At 49.5% G+C, this 14,868-nt stretch overlaps 1 protein-coding gene across 2 annotated transcripts in view; it reads right to left on the bottom strand.

The window, feature by feature from the left end:
• Positions 1 to 387: 387 nt before the first annotated feature.
• LOC126929527 (aspartate-rich protein 1-like) overlaps positions 388 to 14,868 on the bottom strand; it is a 38,957-nt gene continuing 24,476 nt past the window's right edge. The window contains exons 12-15 of one of the 2 annotated variants that reach the window (XR_007717194.1): positions 13,696 to 14,138; positions 6,893 to 7,102; positions 4,112 to 4,214; positions 388 to 496 (exon numbers count right to left, since the gene is read on the bottom strand). Coding sequence is in view for 1 of the 2 variants with exons in the window: in XM_050745967.1 (XP_050601924.1) it covers positions 14,134 to 14,138 (5 nt within the window). In the remaining variant the exon portion in view is untranslated. Of the gene's footprint in view, positions 497 to 4,111; positions 4,215 to 6,892; positions 7,103 to 12,624; positions 14,139 to 14,868 lie in introns of those variants that run through there. The other variant, XM_050745967.1, reaches the window with a different exon arrangement.

Raw genomic sequence — 14,868 nt, 5'->3', positions numbered from 1 at the left:
AGTGCCTAATCGGAACTCAAAGGACAACATTGTTGTTAGCCTGGTGCCCGTCACCCTAGGTGGAGATCTCCTGCACAGTGCGGTTAGAGGGCATCAGCGCCCACCATGTGCTAAACCCCAGCATGGACTGTCCCACTGTCGGGGCTGGAGTGAGCATCAGCAGCAACCCACTCAATGGACACACACAGCGAATAGAAAGGGAAGACCGGAAGGAGAAACATCATAGCATCACAGGGTTAGTGGTGATTATCTCTAAAATAGTAGGGAAAGTCAGTATTTTAACAAAAGACAAGTGAATGAGTAGAATATTTTGCCTAGAATTGAGTTCAGTCTCCCAGTAAAGGTTGCTTTTAATCACATGCAAAATCTTATAGAAGAGATGGCATACTCAGCAGCAGCACACGTGGATCCTGGGGAAGGGATGTCCTTGGAAGGGATGAGGAAGAGAGTGGCCATCCAGCTCAGCATCACAATACTGAAAACAAGTCCTGAGACCCTGCCATTCAAACACAGCATGCTTTTCACTGTTGGAGTTCTCTACTTTTATTTATTTTTAAATAATTTTATAATTTTAGTTTTTGTGCGTACAAGTGTATGTATTTATAGGTTACATAAGATGTTTTGGTACAGGCATGCGATGCATAGTAATCACATATGGGCCGGGCACGGTGGCTCATGCCTGTAATCCCAGCTCTTTGGGAGGCCGACGTGGGCAGATCACAAGGTCAGGAGTTCAAGACCAGCCTGGCCAATATGGTGAAACCCCGTCTCTACTAAAAATACAGAAATTAGCCAGGTGTGGTGGGGCATGACTGTAATCCCAGCTACTCAGGAGGTTGAGGCAGAAGAATTGCTTGAACCCAGGAGGCAGAGGTTGCAGTGAGCTGAGATCATGCCACTGCACTCCAGCCTGGGCAACGGAGTGAGACTCCGTCTCAAAATAATAATAATAATAATAATAATAATAATCATCATCATCATCATCATCATCATCAACACACCATTGGAAAATGAGGTATCCATCCCCTCCAGCATTTATGCTTTGTGTTACAAACAACCCAGTTACACTCTTTCAGCTATTTTAAAGTGTATACATTATTATTGACTGTAGTCACCCTATTGTGCTATCAACTACCAGGCCTTATTCATTTATTCTATTTATTTGTACCCATTAACCATACTTACTTCTCCCCATACCCCCACTACCCTTCCCAGCCTCTGATAGCCGTCCTTCTACTCTGTCTTCATTGTTTATCGTTTTTATTTTTAATTAATTATTTTCTTTTTTTGAGATGGAGTCTTGTTCTGTTGCCCAGGCTACAGTGCAGTGGCACGATCTTGGCTCACTTCAACCTTTGCCTCCCAGGTTAAAGTGATTCTTGTGGCTTGGCCTCCCCAATAGCTGGGATTACAGGCATGCACTACCATGCCTGGCTAATTTTTGTATTTTTACTAGAGACAGAGTTTCACCATGCTGGCCAGGCTGGTCTGGAACTGCTGACCTTGTGATCCGCATGCCTCGGCCTCCCAAAGTGCTGGGATTACAGGCCTGAGCCGCCACGCCCAGCCCATTGTTTATCTTTTTCATATAGACTATTTCACATTGGCTAGGTGCCCTTTAGCTAGACAGCCAGTGGCTTTGTTTCTCATTTCAGTCCTGCTCCTCTCCTGTGCCTTTTACTTTCTTCCCGTGTTCACATCAAGCAATGCCCCCTGAATACCTTATGGCCCAAAGCAGCAAGGTACCAATGCACTCTGTATCCTCCTGTTCACCGTGTAAGCCCCCTGGAGGAGATGCCTGATGAGCAGGCACAGGAAGAGGCTACATTATATCTGACTTTATTTGAAATGGAAATGTTACTTGGTCTCTTTCTTTCCCAATGGACACAATATATGAAAACCTGAACACCGGTATTATAGATGAGTCATCCATTTCCCTTGGTTGGGGAGTTCCGAGTCAGATTATATAACCAACTGAGGCATGATTCAAGACCTCATTCAAAGTGTCAACGTCAGGTACAGACTGTGATAGCAGCAGTAAGCTTATTTCTCTCCTTGGAAAAAGTTTTGTCTTTACCAGCCAAGATGGACTTGAGAGTTGCATTCGCCACAAAACCCTCCTGTCTATTAGCATGAGCACGTTAGTTCTTTCTTTTGCTTTCCCTTGATTCGACCACTTTTTACCATCTTGTTTTCTAATATCACCAAGTGAACAAAAGACCTGTGCGAACAGAACACAGTCTGTTTTGATGCTCGCAGCAATTTCTTCTCTGTAACTATAGGTGGCCTTCACAGACAGTGACAGTGGCAAGTATTCCACAATTATTTACTTGCTAAAGAATACTCTAGATGAGAATAAAGGTGATACTACCTTGCTGAATTTTGTGTGGAGAGAAACTCTGATTCCAGCTTGCTTCTGTGCATGAGGGTTGGGATTGTGGGATTGTGGTGGATTGTGGCCAGATGAAGAACTATGGCCGTATTCTGTAGTCTCAGGAAGAAACTATTCCCTTTAGGTGTTGAGGAGTTGTACACATCAGGGGCGGGGTGAAGTGCTGTCTATGTATGAATTCATGTGGCGCGATCATGGGTGTAGGTATGTATGTGTTTTTACATGTTTGTATGTTTCCCTAGATAAAGGTTTCCCAAATTACAGTGTACACATTCTTTTTTATTTTTTTGAGAGAGAGTCTCGCTCTGTCTCCCAGTCTGGAGTGCAGTGGTGCTTGCACTTGCAACCTTGGCTCACCGCAACCCCCGCCTCCTGGTTCAAGCAATTCTCCTGCCTCAGCCTCCTGAGTAGCTGGGAATATAGGCACATGCCACCACGCCTGGCTAATTTTTGATTTGTAGTAGAGACAGGGTTTCACCATGTTGGCCAGGCTGGTGTCAAACGCCTGACCTTGTGATACACCCGCCTCGGCCTACCAAAATGCTGGGATTACAGACGTGAGCCACTGCCCCGGGCCAGTGTCCACATTATTAATTTAAAAACCCAGTCACCAGCCGGGCGCGGTGGTTCACGCCTGTAATTCCAGCACTTTGGGAGGCCGAGGTGGGTGGATCACAAGGTCAGGAGATCGAGACCATCCTGGCTAACACAGTGAAACCTCGTCTCTACTAAAAATACAAAAAATTAGCCGAGTGTGGTGGCGGGCGCCTGTAGTCCCAGCTACTCGGGAGGCTGAGGCAGGAGAATGGCTCGAACCTGGGAGGTGGAGCTTGCAGTGAGCCTAGATCGCACCACTGCACTCCAGCCTGGGCGACAGAGCCAGACTCCGTCTCAAAAAAAAAAAAAAAAAAAAAAAAACCCAATCACCATTGCAGTATGATTATAGGCATTTAAACAAATGGCAAGCTTCTTTTTTTTTTTTTTGAGACTAAGTCCCACTCTGTTGCCCAAGCTGGAGTACAACGGCATGGCACGATCTTGGTTCATTGCAACATCCACCTCCCAGATTCAAGTGATTCTCCTGCCTCAGCCTCCCAAGTAGCTGGGATTATAGGTGCATGCCACCATGGCTAAGTTTTGTGTTTTTAGTAGAGAAAGAGTTTTGCTATGTTGGCCAGGCTGGTCTGGAATTCCTGACCTCATGATCCACCTGCCCCCACCTTCCAAAGTGCTATGATTACAGGCGTGAGCCACTGCACCCAGTCATGAGCCACCACACCCAGCCCAAACTGCAAGCTTTAAATGCATAATTTATTGCATGCCAGGTATTTAACCTGGAAAAATACTTTCCTATGCACCAGGGAAAATGTTGTGTTCTAAAAAGATAAACTCTGAGAATCCCTGCTAGTGTGTCAGTTACAACCTAATTTACTAATAAATGTCACCTCTTTATAGGCCTATTTCCTCGTGGCATTTGGTAGGGTCTTGATACTTCACTCTCGCCACTTCCCTCCTTCACAAGCCTTTTCTAGGAAAGGCTTCAGAATTCAACTTCCACAACCTGTCTTTAGCATGGAGAGTGGGGTAGGGCTTCCTCCTTTGCAGTGAGACCCTGGTCCAGCCACATACTACACCCAGTTCCATAGGAAACTGAGGAGGAGCCTGCAGGCAGATTTGGGGGACAATCACTCCAACTTCTTATTGGGGTTTAATATTTACCTTCAGATAATGTGGCTTAGAATCACAAATGACATCTTCATGTGAAAAATGAGTTCTTATCACTTAGCCAAGTCATTTTTTCATGTGCTCTGTTCAGGAAATCCTGTAAAAATAGAAGGAGAAACCAGAGGTTTGCTTGAGGGACAGTGTCAGAGTGAGTGCCTGGTTTCCTTCCTAGGAGGATACAAAAGAGGTCAAGCATCGCAAGGTTGGGACAGAGAAATTCAGCTGTGGGACAGGAGAATCTCCATCATGTCTTGTTGATGCTATTGTTGAAATAGGTTCTTCCTTGCTTCTAAAGCTCTTTGGAAAAAAGTCAAGGAAGTTGCTTTAAGTAAATGCAAATATAAAATGTCCCTCATTATGGTTTAAATTTCTTTCATGTTCCGTGGGAATACATTGCATTTTAATAGAATTTGATTGCCCCCATACCTTTGCTGAGCTTATCCTGCACTGGAGCCTGTGCCCCTCCCCACCTGCCCTGCAACTACACTGTGCTGCAGCTGCCCTGGCCCTGGCCAGATGCTGAGAGATTTCCTCCAGATTAAATGTGATTTTGGGGATGGGTACGGTGGCTCACGCATGTAATCTCAGCACTTTGGGAGGCCGAGGCGGGTGGATCACCTGGGATCAGGAGTTCAAGACCAGCCTGGCGCCAACATGGTGAAACCCTGTCTGTACAAAAAATACAAAAATTAGCTGGGCGTGGTAGTGCGTGCCTGTAATCCCAGCTACATGGGAGGCTGAGGCAGGGAGAATCGCTTGAACTCAGAAGACGGAGGTTGCAGTGAGCTGAGATTTTGCGCCCCTGCACTCCAGCCTGGGTGACAGAGCGAGACTCCATCTGGAAAAAAAAAAAAGATATATACGTATGTGTGTGTGTGTATATATATATATATATACATATATATAGCCTAATAATCCCAGTTTTCCTCTGCAATCTGCTCCGACAGGTAAGTGCTGGGTTTAAAGGAAGGCTGGCTGGGCACGGTGGCTCATGCCTGTAATCCCAGCACTTTAGGAGGCCGAGACAGGCGGATCATGAGGTCAGGAAATTAAGACCATCTTGGCTAACATGGTGAAACCCTGTCTCTACTAATAATACAAAAAAAGTAGCCGGGCATGGTGGCAGACACCTGGAGTCCCAGCTACTAGGGAGGCTGAGGCAGGAGAATGGCATGAACTCTGAAGGTGGAGCTTGCAGTGAGCTGAGATCACACCACTGCACTCCAGCCTGGGCGACAGAGCAAGACTCTGTCTCAAAACAACAACAACAACAACAACAACAAAAAAAGGGAAGGCTAATGGTCTGGTTATATTTGGACTTGATGGTTTAATATTGCCTGGTCAGAGATGAACATCCTTTAAAGATAGAAGTGTCCTCTGTAATGTAGACTAAGTTATGTGCCTATCAACACACAGTATCATGTATCATTTCTCGCTTATTTCTTCTTGATCCAAGAGTAATAGTCTAGAATTTAAGTTCTTTTTTTTTTTTTTTTTTTTTTTTTTTGAGGCGGAGTTTCGCTCTGTCTCCCAGGCTGGAGTGCAGTGGCCGGATCTCAGCTCACTGCAAGCTCCGCCTCCCGGGTTTACGCCATTCTCCTGCCTCAGCCTCCCGAGTAGCTGGGACTACAGGCGCCCGCCACCTCGCCCGGCTAGTTTTTTTTGTATTTTTTAGTAGAGACAGGGTTTCACCATGTTAGCCAGGATGGTCTCGATCTCCTGACCTCGTGATCCGCCCGTCTCGGCCTCCCAAAGTGCTGGGATTACAGGCTTGAGCCACCGCGCCCGGCCTAGAATTTAAGTTCTAAATATAAATTTAGATAGCATCAACTGAAACCTGATTTTGGAAGAAGTAAAAGTATGCAGGACTGGTAGTGGCTTATGACTGTAATCCCAGCACTTTGAGAGGCTGGTGAGTGGATCACAAGGTCAGGAGTTCGAGAACAGCCTGACCAACATGGTGAAACCCCATCTCTACTAGAAATACAAAAATTAGCCATGCGTGGTGATGCTCGCCTGTAATCCCAGCTACTCAGGAGGCTGAGATAGGAGAATTGCCTGAACCCAGGAGGCAGAGGTTGCAGTGAGCCAAGATTGCACCACTGCACTCCAGTCTGGGCAATAGAGCGAGACTTCGTAAAAAAAAAAAAAAAAAAAGTTTTTTTTTTTTTTTTTTTTTTTTTTTTGAGATGGAGTTTTGCTCTTGTCGCTCAGGCTGGAGTTCAATGGCGCAATCTTGACTCACCACAACCTCCAACTCCCGGGTTCAAGCAATTCTCCTGCCTCAGCCTCCTGAGTAACTGGGATTACAGACAGGCACCACCACACATGGCTAATTTTGTATTTTTAGTAGAGATAGGGTTTTGCCATGTTGGCCAAACTAGTCACCAACTCCTGACCTCAGGTGATCCACCTGCCTCAACCTCCCAAAGTGCTGGAATTACAAACACTGTGTCTTTTTGAGGAGGAATTCTTGGCTTCATAAAATTGAGAGAACTAGGGAAGAAGCCTCATCCCAGAATCCATGATTAGGGTAAGGCAAGGAGGCTTGAAATGTGCTCAAGGCCATGCTTCTCTCTCCTTTCCCAGGACACTGGAGCTTTGGCAGAGAGCACAGTTCTCCCACTTACATTCATACCCAGACACCCTCCAAGACCCATACACACAAGCCCCCACCACCTAGAGGGAATGCATCTGCTTCCAGAGCCTGCAGAGCATTGTTGATAATCTAGAATATCAACTTCTTTAGCCACATTTTCAAATAAGACAACCAACCTCCTATTGGCAAAATCTGGGTTCTCCTCTTCTGTCAGTAGAAGACTTCTCCAACAGGCCTTGGGGAGTTAGGAGGACACAGAGTCACTCTCAGGACATTAGTGGTGCTGCTCATGAATTACTCGCAGAGTTTACTTGACTTGGGCAGTGGCTGGAGTGAATGGCGGCATTGGTTGTCAAGCAGGAAGAGAGCTGCTGCTGTTCTATCCTCTTTGGCAGAAGAAGCGTGACCAAAAAAAGAGAAAAAGGAAAGAAAAAGCAGGACATGAATGAGAAACAGAGTTCTTGGCCTTGTAGCTAAAGGCCATCTAATGTAACACGAATAGTCTACATATGGCTCTATCTCTATGCGGTGATTCAATCGTAGCATTCCTTCTATCCTCCTGCCCTATTTGAAGTCCAGCTAAATTGACACTATCTTCTTTACATCTTCCAAATCCGTGGGTCTACATATGCCGCTGCTGCGTCCATCTGCTGTAGGAGATTCGTGCTTGATGGAAAGCCAACTTTAATTGAGAGGACAGGGATCAGTTCTAGGAAAAGCATTCTATTCTATTTAATATTCCTATGTCAAAATATAATCATTTATAGAAGACTGGAGAAAAGTTATCCTATTGGTGAAAACCACCACTAATCATACACTGTGTTTCTCCCAGTCCTCATTTTCTGTGCTGTGTGTGTCCACTGGGTTGGTGGCTGTGCAGGCCACACATGCCAGTCAGCAGTGAGACTGTTCATGATGGAGGAGAGGCCAGGTGAGTGCAGAGGGTCTTGAACCAGGTGCACAAGCAAGTTGCAACAGATGAAGGAAACCAGGTTAGTACTCAAGTGATACTTTGAGTTCCTTTTTTTTTTTTTTTAAACAGAGTCTCACTCTGTTGTGCAGGCTGGAGTGCAATGGTGCGATCTCAGCTCACTGCAACCTCAGACTCCCAGGATCAAGAGATCAAGAGATTCTCCTGCCTCAGTCTCCTGAGTAGCTGGGATTACAGGCGTGCACCACCAAGCCCAGATAATTTTTGTATTTTTAGTACAGAAGGGGTTTCACCATGTTGGTCAGGCTGGTCTGGAACTCCTGACCTCGTGATCCACCCATCTTGGCCTCCCAAAGTGCTGCAACTACAGGTGTGAGCCACCACGCTCAGCCAAGCTCCTTTGTTTTTTGAGAGGGAGTTTCGCTCTTGTTGCCCAGGCTGGAGTGCAATGGCGTGATCTCCTCTCACTGCAACCTCTGCCTCCTGGGTTCAGGCGATTCTCCTCAGTCTCCCGAGTAGCTGAGATTACAGGTGCTTGCCACCACACCTGGATAATTCTGGTATTTCAGTAGAGATGGGGTTTCACCATGTTGTTCAGACTGGTCTCTAACTCCTGACCTCAGGTGATCTACCCACTTCGACCTCCCAAAATGCTGGGATTACAGGTGTGAGCCCCACTGGCTTCCAGTTGGCAGAGTCAGAGCTGTCCCAGTGGCCTGGTGCTCTCAAGGCCTGGCAGGGTCCTGTGTGTGTTCCCAACAGCTGCTCCCTGCACAATGCTGCTGGGCTTGCACTCAGAGCAGCCCCTCCCTCAGCCTCCTCTGTCCTGAGGTCCCCTCTCAGGCTCCCGAATCAGCTATCACACAGGGTCTGAGGGATCCAGGAGGCGGGGAGTAAATTTGCATGAACAGCCCCTTCTTTTCCCTGGGGGCAGGAGGGAAACTAGACAAGCCTGGGACAGCCCAGCCCCATTGTGAGGGTCAGGGACTGTGTCCACCACAGCCTGGATTCCTTTCCTCCTCATACCCCTCTCTCACTGCACAGGTAGGGACAGGCCTCAGAAACCCAGGGCAGCCCCCAGGCTCTGCTCTTTTCACCTCTTCTGGGTCTGGCCCTGAGAATCTTTACCCTGGTCCTTGACCCAGCCCAGCGACTGTCTGTGTCTGCAGGTTCCCTCTCCAGCCTGTGCTGACTCGGCTGCCCTCCCTCTCTGCAACCCCGGGAGCATCTGCCAGACTCCCCTGCACCCTGAGCAGTGGCTTCAGTGTTGGTGACCGTGGGACACGCTGGAGATGGCAGAAGCCAGGGAGCCCTCCCCAGCATCTCCTGAGCTACCTCTCACATTCAAATAAGCACCAGGGCTCCAGCGTCCCCAGCTGCTCCTTTGGAACCAAAGATGCCTCTGAAAACGCAGGGATTCTTCACATCTCTGGGCCCCAGCTTGAGGACAAGGCTATTACTGTATGCCTGAACCAGCGATGCTTCTCACAGCGACACAGGCAGGCGGGGAAGTAGGACAAAACCTGCTGGCCCCCCAGATGCTGGCCTGTCTCTTACTTTGTTGATGTTAGAATGTATCTACACCACTGATACCGCTTTAGAAATTCAGAATTTTTTTCCAGTTTTTGTTTGTTTACTAAGTATGAAGACTCAAATGACCAAAACACTTTTCAAACCAACACAACTACAGACAGACATAATCTTAGAGGAATGTCTGCTGCTAATTACCTGTGGATCTAGAATTCACATCCAGAGGGCAGCCTACAGTAAGGAATTGTGTCCAGTCCACAAGTGAACAGACCTGTCATCCTCCCCCCAGGAGCCTCCCTCGTGCCCCAGAGACTCCATGTCGGCCCCAAGGAGACTCCCTCCTCTCCCTCCAGGGACTGCAGTGTGAGGGACAGCAGTGGTGACGGCACCAGGCCTTGTCCAGAATAGACTTCCATCTCTTATCAAAGCAGGATGATTTTTTTTTCTTTTTTAGGCAGTCTCCCACTGTCGCCCAGGTTGGAGTGCAGTGGTATAATCTTGGCTCACTGCAACCTCTGCCTCCTGAGTTCAAGCAATTCTCCTGCCGCAGCCTCCCTGAGTAGCTGGAACTACAGGCAAGTGCCACCATGCTTGGCTAATTTTTTTTTTGTATTTTTAGTAGAGACAGGGTTTCACTATGTTGGCCAGGCTGGTCTTGAACTCTTGATCTCAGGTGATCCGCCCATCTTGGCCTCCCAAAGTGCTGGGATTACAAGTGTGCTCCACTGCACCCGGCCGCATTTTTTAAAAATCCAATTTATTATTAAAATATATAAAGGAGAAAAGCACACTTTTTACATTCGTGGTTAAATCAATTATACATTAAAATGAATCACAGTGAAAAACATCGGTAACTCCATAACCTTGCTGCTGACCTCTTATTCAGTTAAATGAGAGATAGTCTTAAAACGGCTGGTAGTGGGGCTGGGTGCGGTGGCTCACGCCTGTAATCCCAACGCTTTGGGAGGCCAAGGCAGGCAGATCATGAGGTCAGGAGATCGAGACCATCCTGGTTAACACGGTGAAACCCTGTCTCTACTAAAAAATACAAAAAATTAGCCAGGCGTGGTGGCAGGCGCCTGTAGTCCCAGCTACTTGGGAGGCTGAGGCAGGAGAATGGCATGAACCTGAGAGGCAGAGCTTGTAGTGAGCTGAGATCGCGCCACTGCACTCCAGCCTGGGTGACAGAGCAAGACTCCATCTAAAAAACAAACAAACAAACAAAAAAAAACCCCAAAACCAGCTGGTGGTGGTTCACATTAAAATCAGGAGAAAGGTGCTACTGTACACAAATGATTCTTCCCAAATGTCATAGATTTCTACTGTACTTGCTTAGTGGTTGAAATGATAGTAATTTTATTTTTTATTTCCATTTCAAATCATGAATAGAATGATTTTTTAAATCAAATTACATCATTGTTGAAGTCCAAGTGAACAAGATGACAAGTGACTACTCATCTGTCAGAGTGGCAGGGTCACTGAGGAGGTGACAGTCATTCATTCACTCTGAAACAACTCTTCAGGACCCCTAACACAGAAAGGAATGTCTGGCCTTTACAGGCTTTGATAAACAGGATTTATTCCTGTTAAAGCAGAGGCCTTGTTCATCTCCAAAGCTCATGGAGGATCCTCAGACCTGGGCCAGAGACTCAGGGCACTGTGGTTTAAGGTCTAGTGACCCAGAGACCCAGAGAAGGCCCCCACAACATCAGCTGGAGCCCACCACCTGGTGCTTGGGGAGGTGGCCCTGCCCAGTGCGGGAAAGAGCGTGGAGGCGGCACATACTCAGCGGGAGGGGGAGCGGAGGAGAGAAAGGAGGAGCCTGGGTGCCCTGTGGGGACAACAGCCACCATCCTCTGTGGACATCCTGTCCCTGCCTCCATTCCTGCCCTACCCAGGGGACTGGGGGGAGGCCAGTGAGATGCTGGCCTTGGTGCCAAATTTAAGAGGGGTCAGAGATCTCAGGAATCAAGGTTAGTAATATTTTAATATGATATTTAAAAATAAAAATTAGGCCGGTCATGGGCTAATTACGGGCTCATGCCTATAATCCCAGCACTTTGGGAGGCCGGGGCGGGTGGATCCCTTGAGGTCAGGAGATCGAGATCAGCCTGGCCAACATGGCGAAATGCCATCTTTACAAATAAAAAAATTAGCCTGGCATTGTGGTGTGCATCTGTAATCCCAGCTACTTGGGAGGCTGAGGTAGAAGAATCGCTTGAACTTGGGAGGTGGAGGTCACAGTGAGCTGAGTTCATGCCACTGCACTCCAGCCTGGGTGACAGAGTGAGACCCCATCTCAAAAAAAAAAAAACAAAGAAAAGAAAATTTAATTCAAAGAAGTTCATGATGGACAAAACAGTAACTCTTTAGTGAAAGCTAGTGTCTGCCCAGGCCCTAGGGGGTTGATGTTCCTCCTCACCCCTCGGGCTTGTCTCCTCCACAGGCCTCCACATTCCATAAACGCTCTCCACCCTTACCTGCCCCACAGGCTCTCTGGGCTGGACCAACCACTTCCCTCCCAGGCTTCCAGCTCCAGCTGGGAGGAGCCTGCGTGGTGGGGCCTGTTTATGGAGGAGGCTTGCCTCATTGTACTTCTCCCAGTACCTGCACCCCAGCTGTGCCATATGGAGCCCCCCTTCCCACAGAGCCCCAGGTCCCTTCAAGACCCCTTGGCCAAAGCCTATGGCTTCCCGTCACCTTTAGTTGGGGCACAGCTCTTTTTGGTGTGTGAGACACCGGCCTACGCTCTAGGCCTTCCATCTCAGAGTCAAACCCAAGCTCTTCTCAAGGGCTGGTCAGACCAGGCATGAGTCTCCAACCCCTTTGAAATATTTCGGATGGGAAAGGCGGGGGGGCTTTCTTGGCTCCTCTACTCTGGGGCAGTGGTAGGGAAGAGCGGAGGGTCTCCTGGTGTGCCTGGGCCCCGCAGGTGAGCTGCCGGATCTCCCAGGGGTGGCTGCTGCCTCTCAGGCCAGTGTTCCCTGCTATGACAGATGTCCCCTGAGATGCCAGCAACCAAAGGCTGGCCCTTCCTGGGTCCTCTGCACCTGCCCTCTCAGCCCCTGACATGGCTTCACCCATAGCCTCCTGCTGGCTTCTCAGGCCCCTGGCCAAGCAGCTTCGGGGGGTGACAGGGAACTTGCAAGTTCTCTTTTCAAACCCACCCAGTTGCTCTGCAAAATCCTTCCTGAGCCCTGAGGCCAACCAGCATGGGAGGGGGTGTGGCCGGTCCACCCTCAGTGTCCTTTCCTATCATGCAGGGGCCCACGGTGTCATTAGCAAGGGTCTGATCCACCCACTGGTGGGGAAGCTGCAGAGGAAGGAGCAGCTCCGGGAGCTCATCCTGGACCCGCTGGCCCCTGCCTGCAGGAGGATGCAGGAGAGGGTCTGGCACCTCCTCCCCATGAGGAAGGTGAGAACAGGAAAAGCACTGGTGATAATCCTGACACTCAGTGGTCACCAAGAGCCTCCTGTGTGCCAGGCATTGTCTCCAAACCTCACATTTAGAAAACCCTCCAGCGAGGCGATGTCTGCCTCCACAGGTGAGGAAACGGAGGCGCAGTGTCTTGTCTCTCACCCCAGGCCACACAGGATCACAGTCTACATCCTGGCCTCAAAACTGGGGGAGCACAAAGACTCAGAGCTTGCTGTGGTTGGGGGGTGTTCCCACACTGGGCCCCTCATTGTGAAGATGGGTCGGTCACCAACCCCCAGAATCCCTGCCTTGGCTGTGGTCATGTCCCCTTGCTGGGGGGGCCCTCTTGCCTTCCCTAAGTCCTGGCTTCTCTTTCTTCTGAGAGTCTCACTAGAGGCCTGGGTGAGTATTTCTCCAAGTGTGGCCCCGAACCAGACCCTGGGTGGTCTGTGGAAATGCATGTTCCCAGGACCCATCCCAGCCCCATCATTTTCCCAGGTTTGCACAGAGGTGCCTTTCTGTGGGACCTGGAGAGTGGCTTTCCAGGAGAGAGCTTTCTCTCTGAAACTGCGGCCTCCCCAGCCTCCCTGCATCCTCCCGTGTCCACTGTGACCACCATCCTTGCCATCACTTTCTGTGTCATCCACAATTAGAGCTCCTGAGGACAAGGCTTTGCTCTGTTTGCTGCTCCAGACCCAAAGGTCACAGCAGGGGAGCTTTGGCCCCAAGTTGAGAATTACCTGGCCCAAAAGAGTGCTGAGGTGGGAAATGCAGCTCTTGCCTCAGTGTCTCGCTGCATGAATGTATCAGGGAATCCCTGCAGCAGGGGGACAGGGTGGCACCTCCCCTGAGACTGCAGGCACGAGGGTCAAAAGAGGGCTGGGGTGCGAGGGAGTATGAGGAGGCCCCCACAGGCTGTTAGAAATTCTGTGTTGGTGGCCTGCCGAGAAGTATGTGTCCCTGGACACACAAGCCATCAGCCTGCTCCTGAGGCTGCTACACTCATCCATGGGCAGGGTGTGCCTAAAGGCCCCCAAGGCCCTCACCACACTGCCAGAGGCCCCTGAGGGCTGCAAGGTTGTGCAGGCCCACGTGCATACCTTCCATGTCCTGGAGGAGGACTCTGACAGCAAGGCTTATGAGGGCGAGACTTTATGGCAGGCGACCCAGATCGCCATTGATGTCATTGAGTGGAAACCCTGAGCCCCTCATTGGGTCAGACCTGATCAGCCACCTCCGCACCTGAATCAATGCACTCAGTCTCTTTATTTCAAGTTGGAATGGCACTTTCTGTTCTTGGAGCACAGTCACATCTCTTCTCACTCTCTTGCCAAAGGTGAAATGCCAGGCCCAGAAGCACCAGGTCCTGGATGGTACAGGCCAAACCCAGTGCTGGGGATGGGTGGGAGGTGGCCTTGGTGTTAGTTTTCCTCAGAACATAGAGAGAACTGAGACCTCCAGGGACAAAGCTGGGGGCCCTGCAGCATGTGCTGGCCTGTCCTTTGGGTCAGCACCCCGGTCAGCTCCTCGGAAGGCCTTCACCCTGGATGAAGAAGAGACAATCCGTTTTCAGTGAGAGCAGGCTCCCAGCTTTGTGCACTGTGACATCATCCCACTAAGCAGCCACCACGCCAGCATCTCCTGGGCTCCCGCCTCTGCAGTCCAGGCTGAGGAGAAATTAGAGATGTGGGAACTCATCAGCCAGGGATGGAGGTGCCTCTGTTACAAGGGGAGGGCCAGGAATACAGCCTATGTTGTGACCTAGAACTCCTGAGCACCAAATTATTGCCTCCATTCTCCAAGGCCCATTTACCACAACATTATCAGCTTCTGGGATTTAACAAGCTGCTGCCAGGAAAGCTATGGGAGCCAGCCTGGAAGAGGCAACTGGTTGTTCACTTGTGGCCCAAACACACAAGCTGCCACCACAGACAGCTGAGGCTGGACAAGGGTAGTGGGACAGCTAGTGGCTATAAGCCCACACTGTGGAGGTAGCCTGCTGTGTTGAGACCCCAGCTCTACACTGACTGTTTACCTATGGAGCCTGGGGCAAGCTGATTAACTGCTCCGTGCCTCAGTTCTCCTAGCTCTAAAGTGGGGATAGTAATTGTGCCTATCATAAGTGAGTATGACTTTGGCAGTGCCAGGTGCATCATACTGAAAGTAAGTGCCTTGCACATTGTGGGTACCCAAAAAGCCACTTTACAGCCCCTCAGAGGAGATGCATCAGCAGGCATCTGAGGGAGCCTGGAGCCCTTCATCCTGCAGGTGCC

This window comes from Macaca thibetana, chromosome 10 (assembly GCF_024542745.1).
Source record: "Macaca thibetana thibetana isolate TM-01 chromosome 10, ASM2454274v1, whole genome shotgun sequence".
NCBI classification, from domain to species: Eukaryota; Metazoa; Chordata; class Mammalia; order Primates; family Cercopithecidae; genus Macaca; species Macaca thibetana.
The sequence above is the reverse complement of the archived record's forward strand: the minus strand, read 5'-3'. Positions and strand labels throughout refer to the sequence as shown.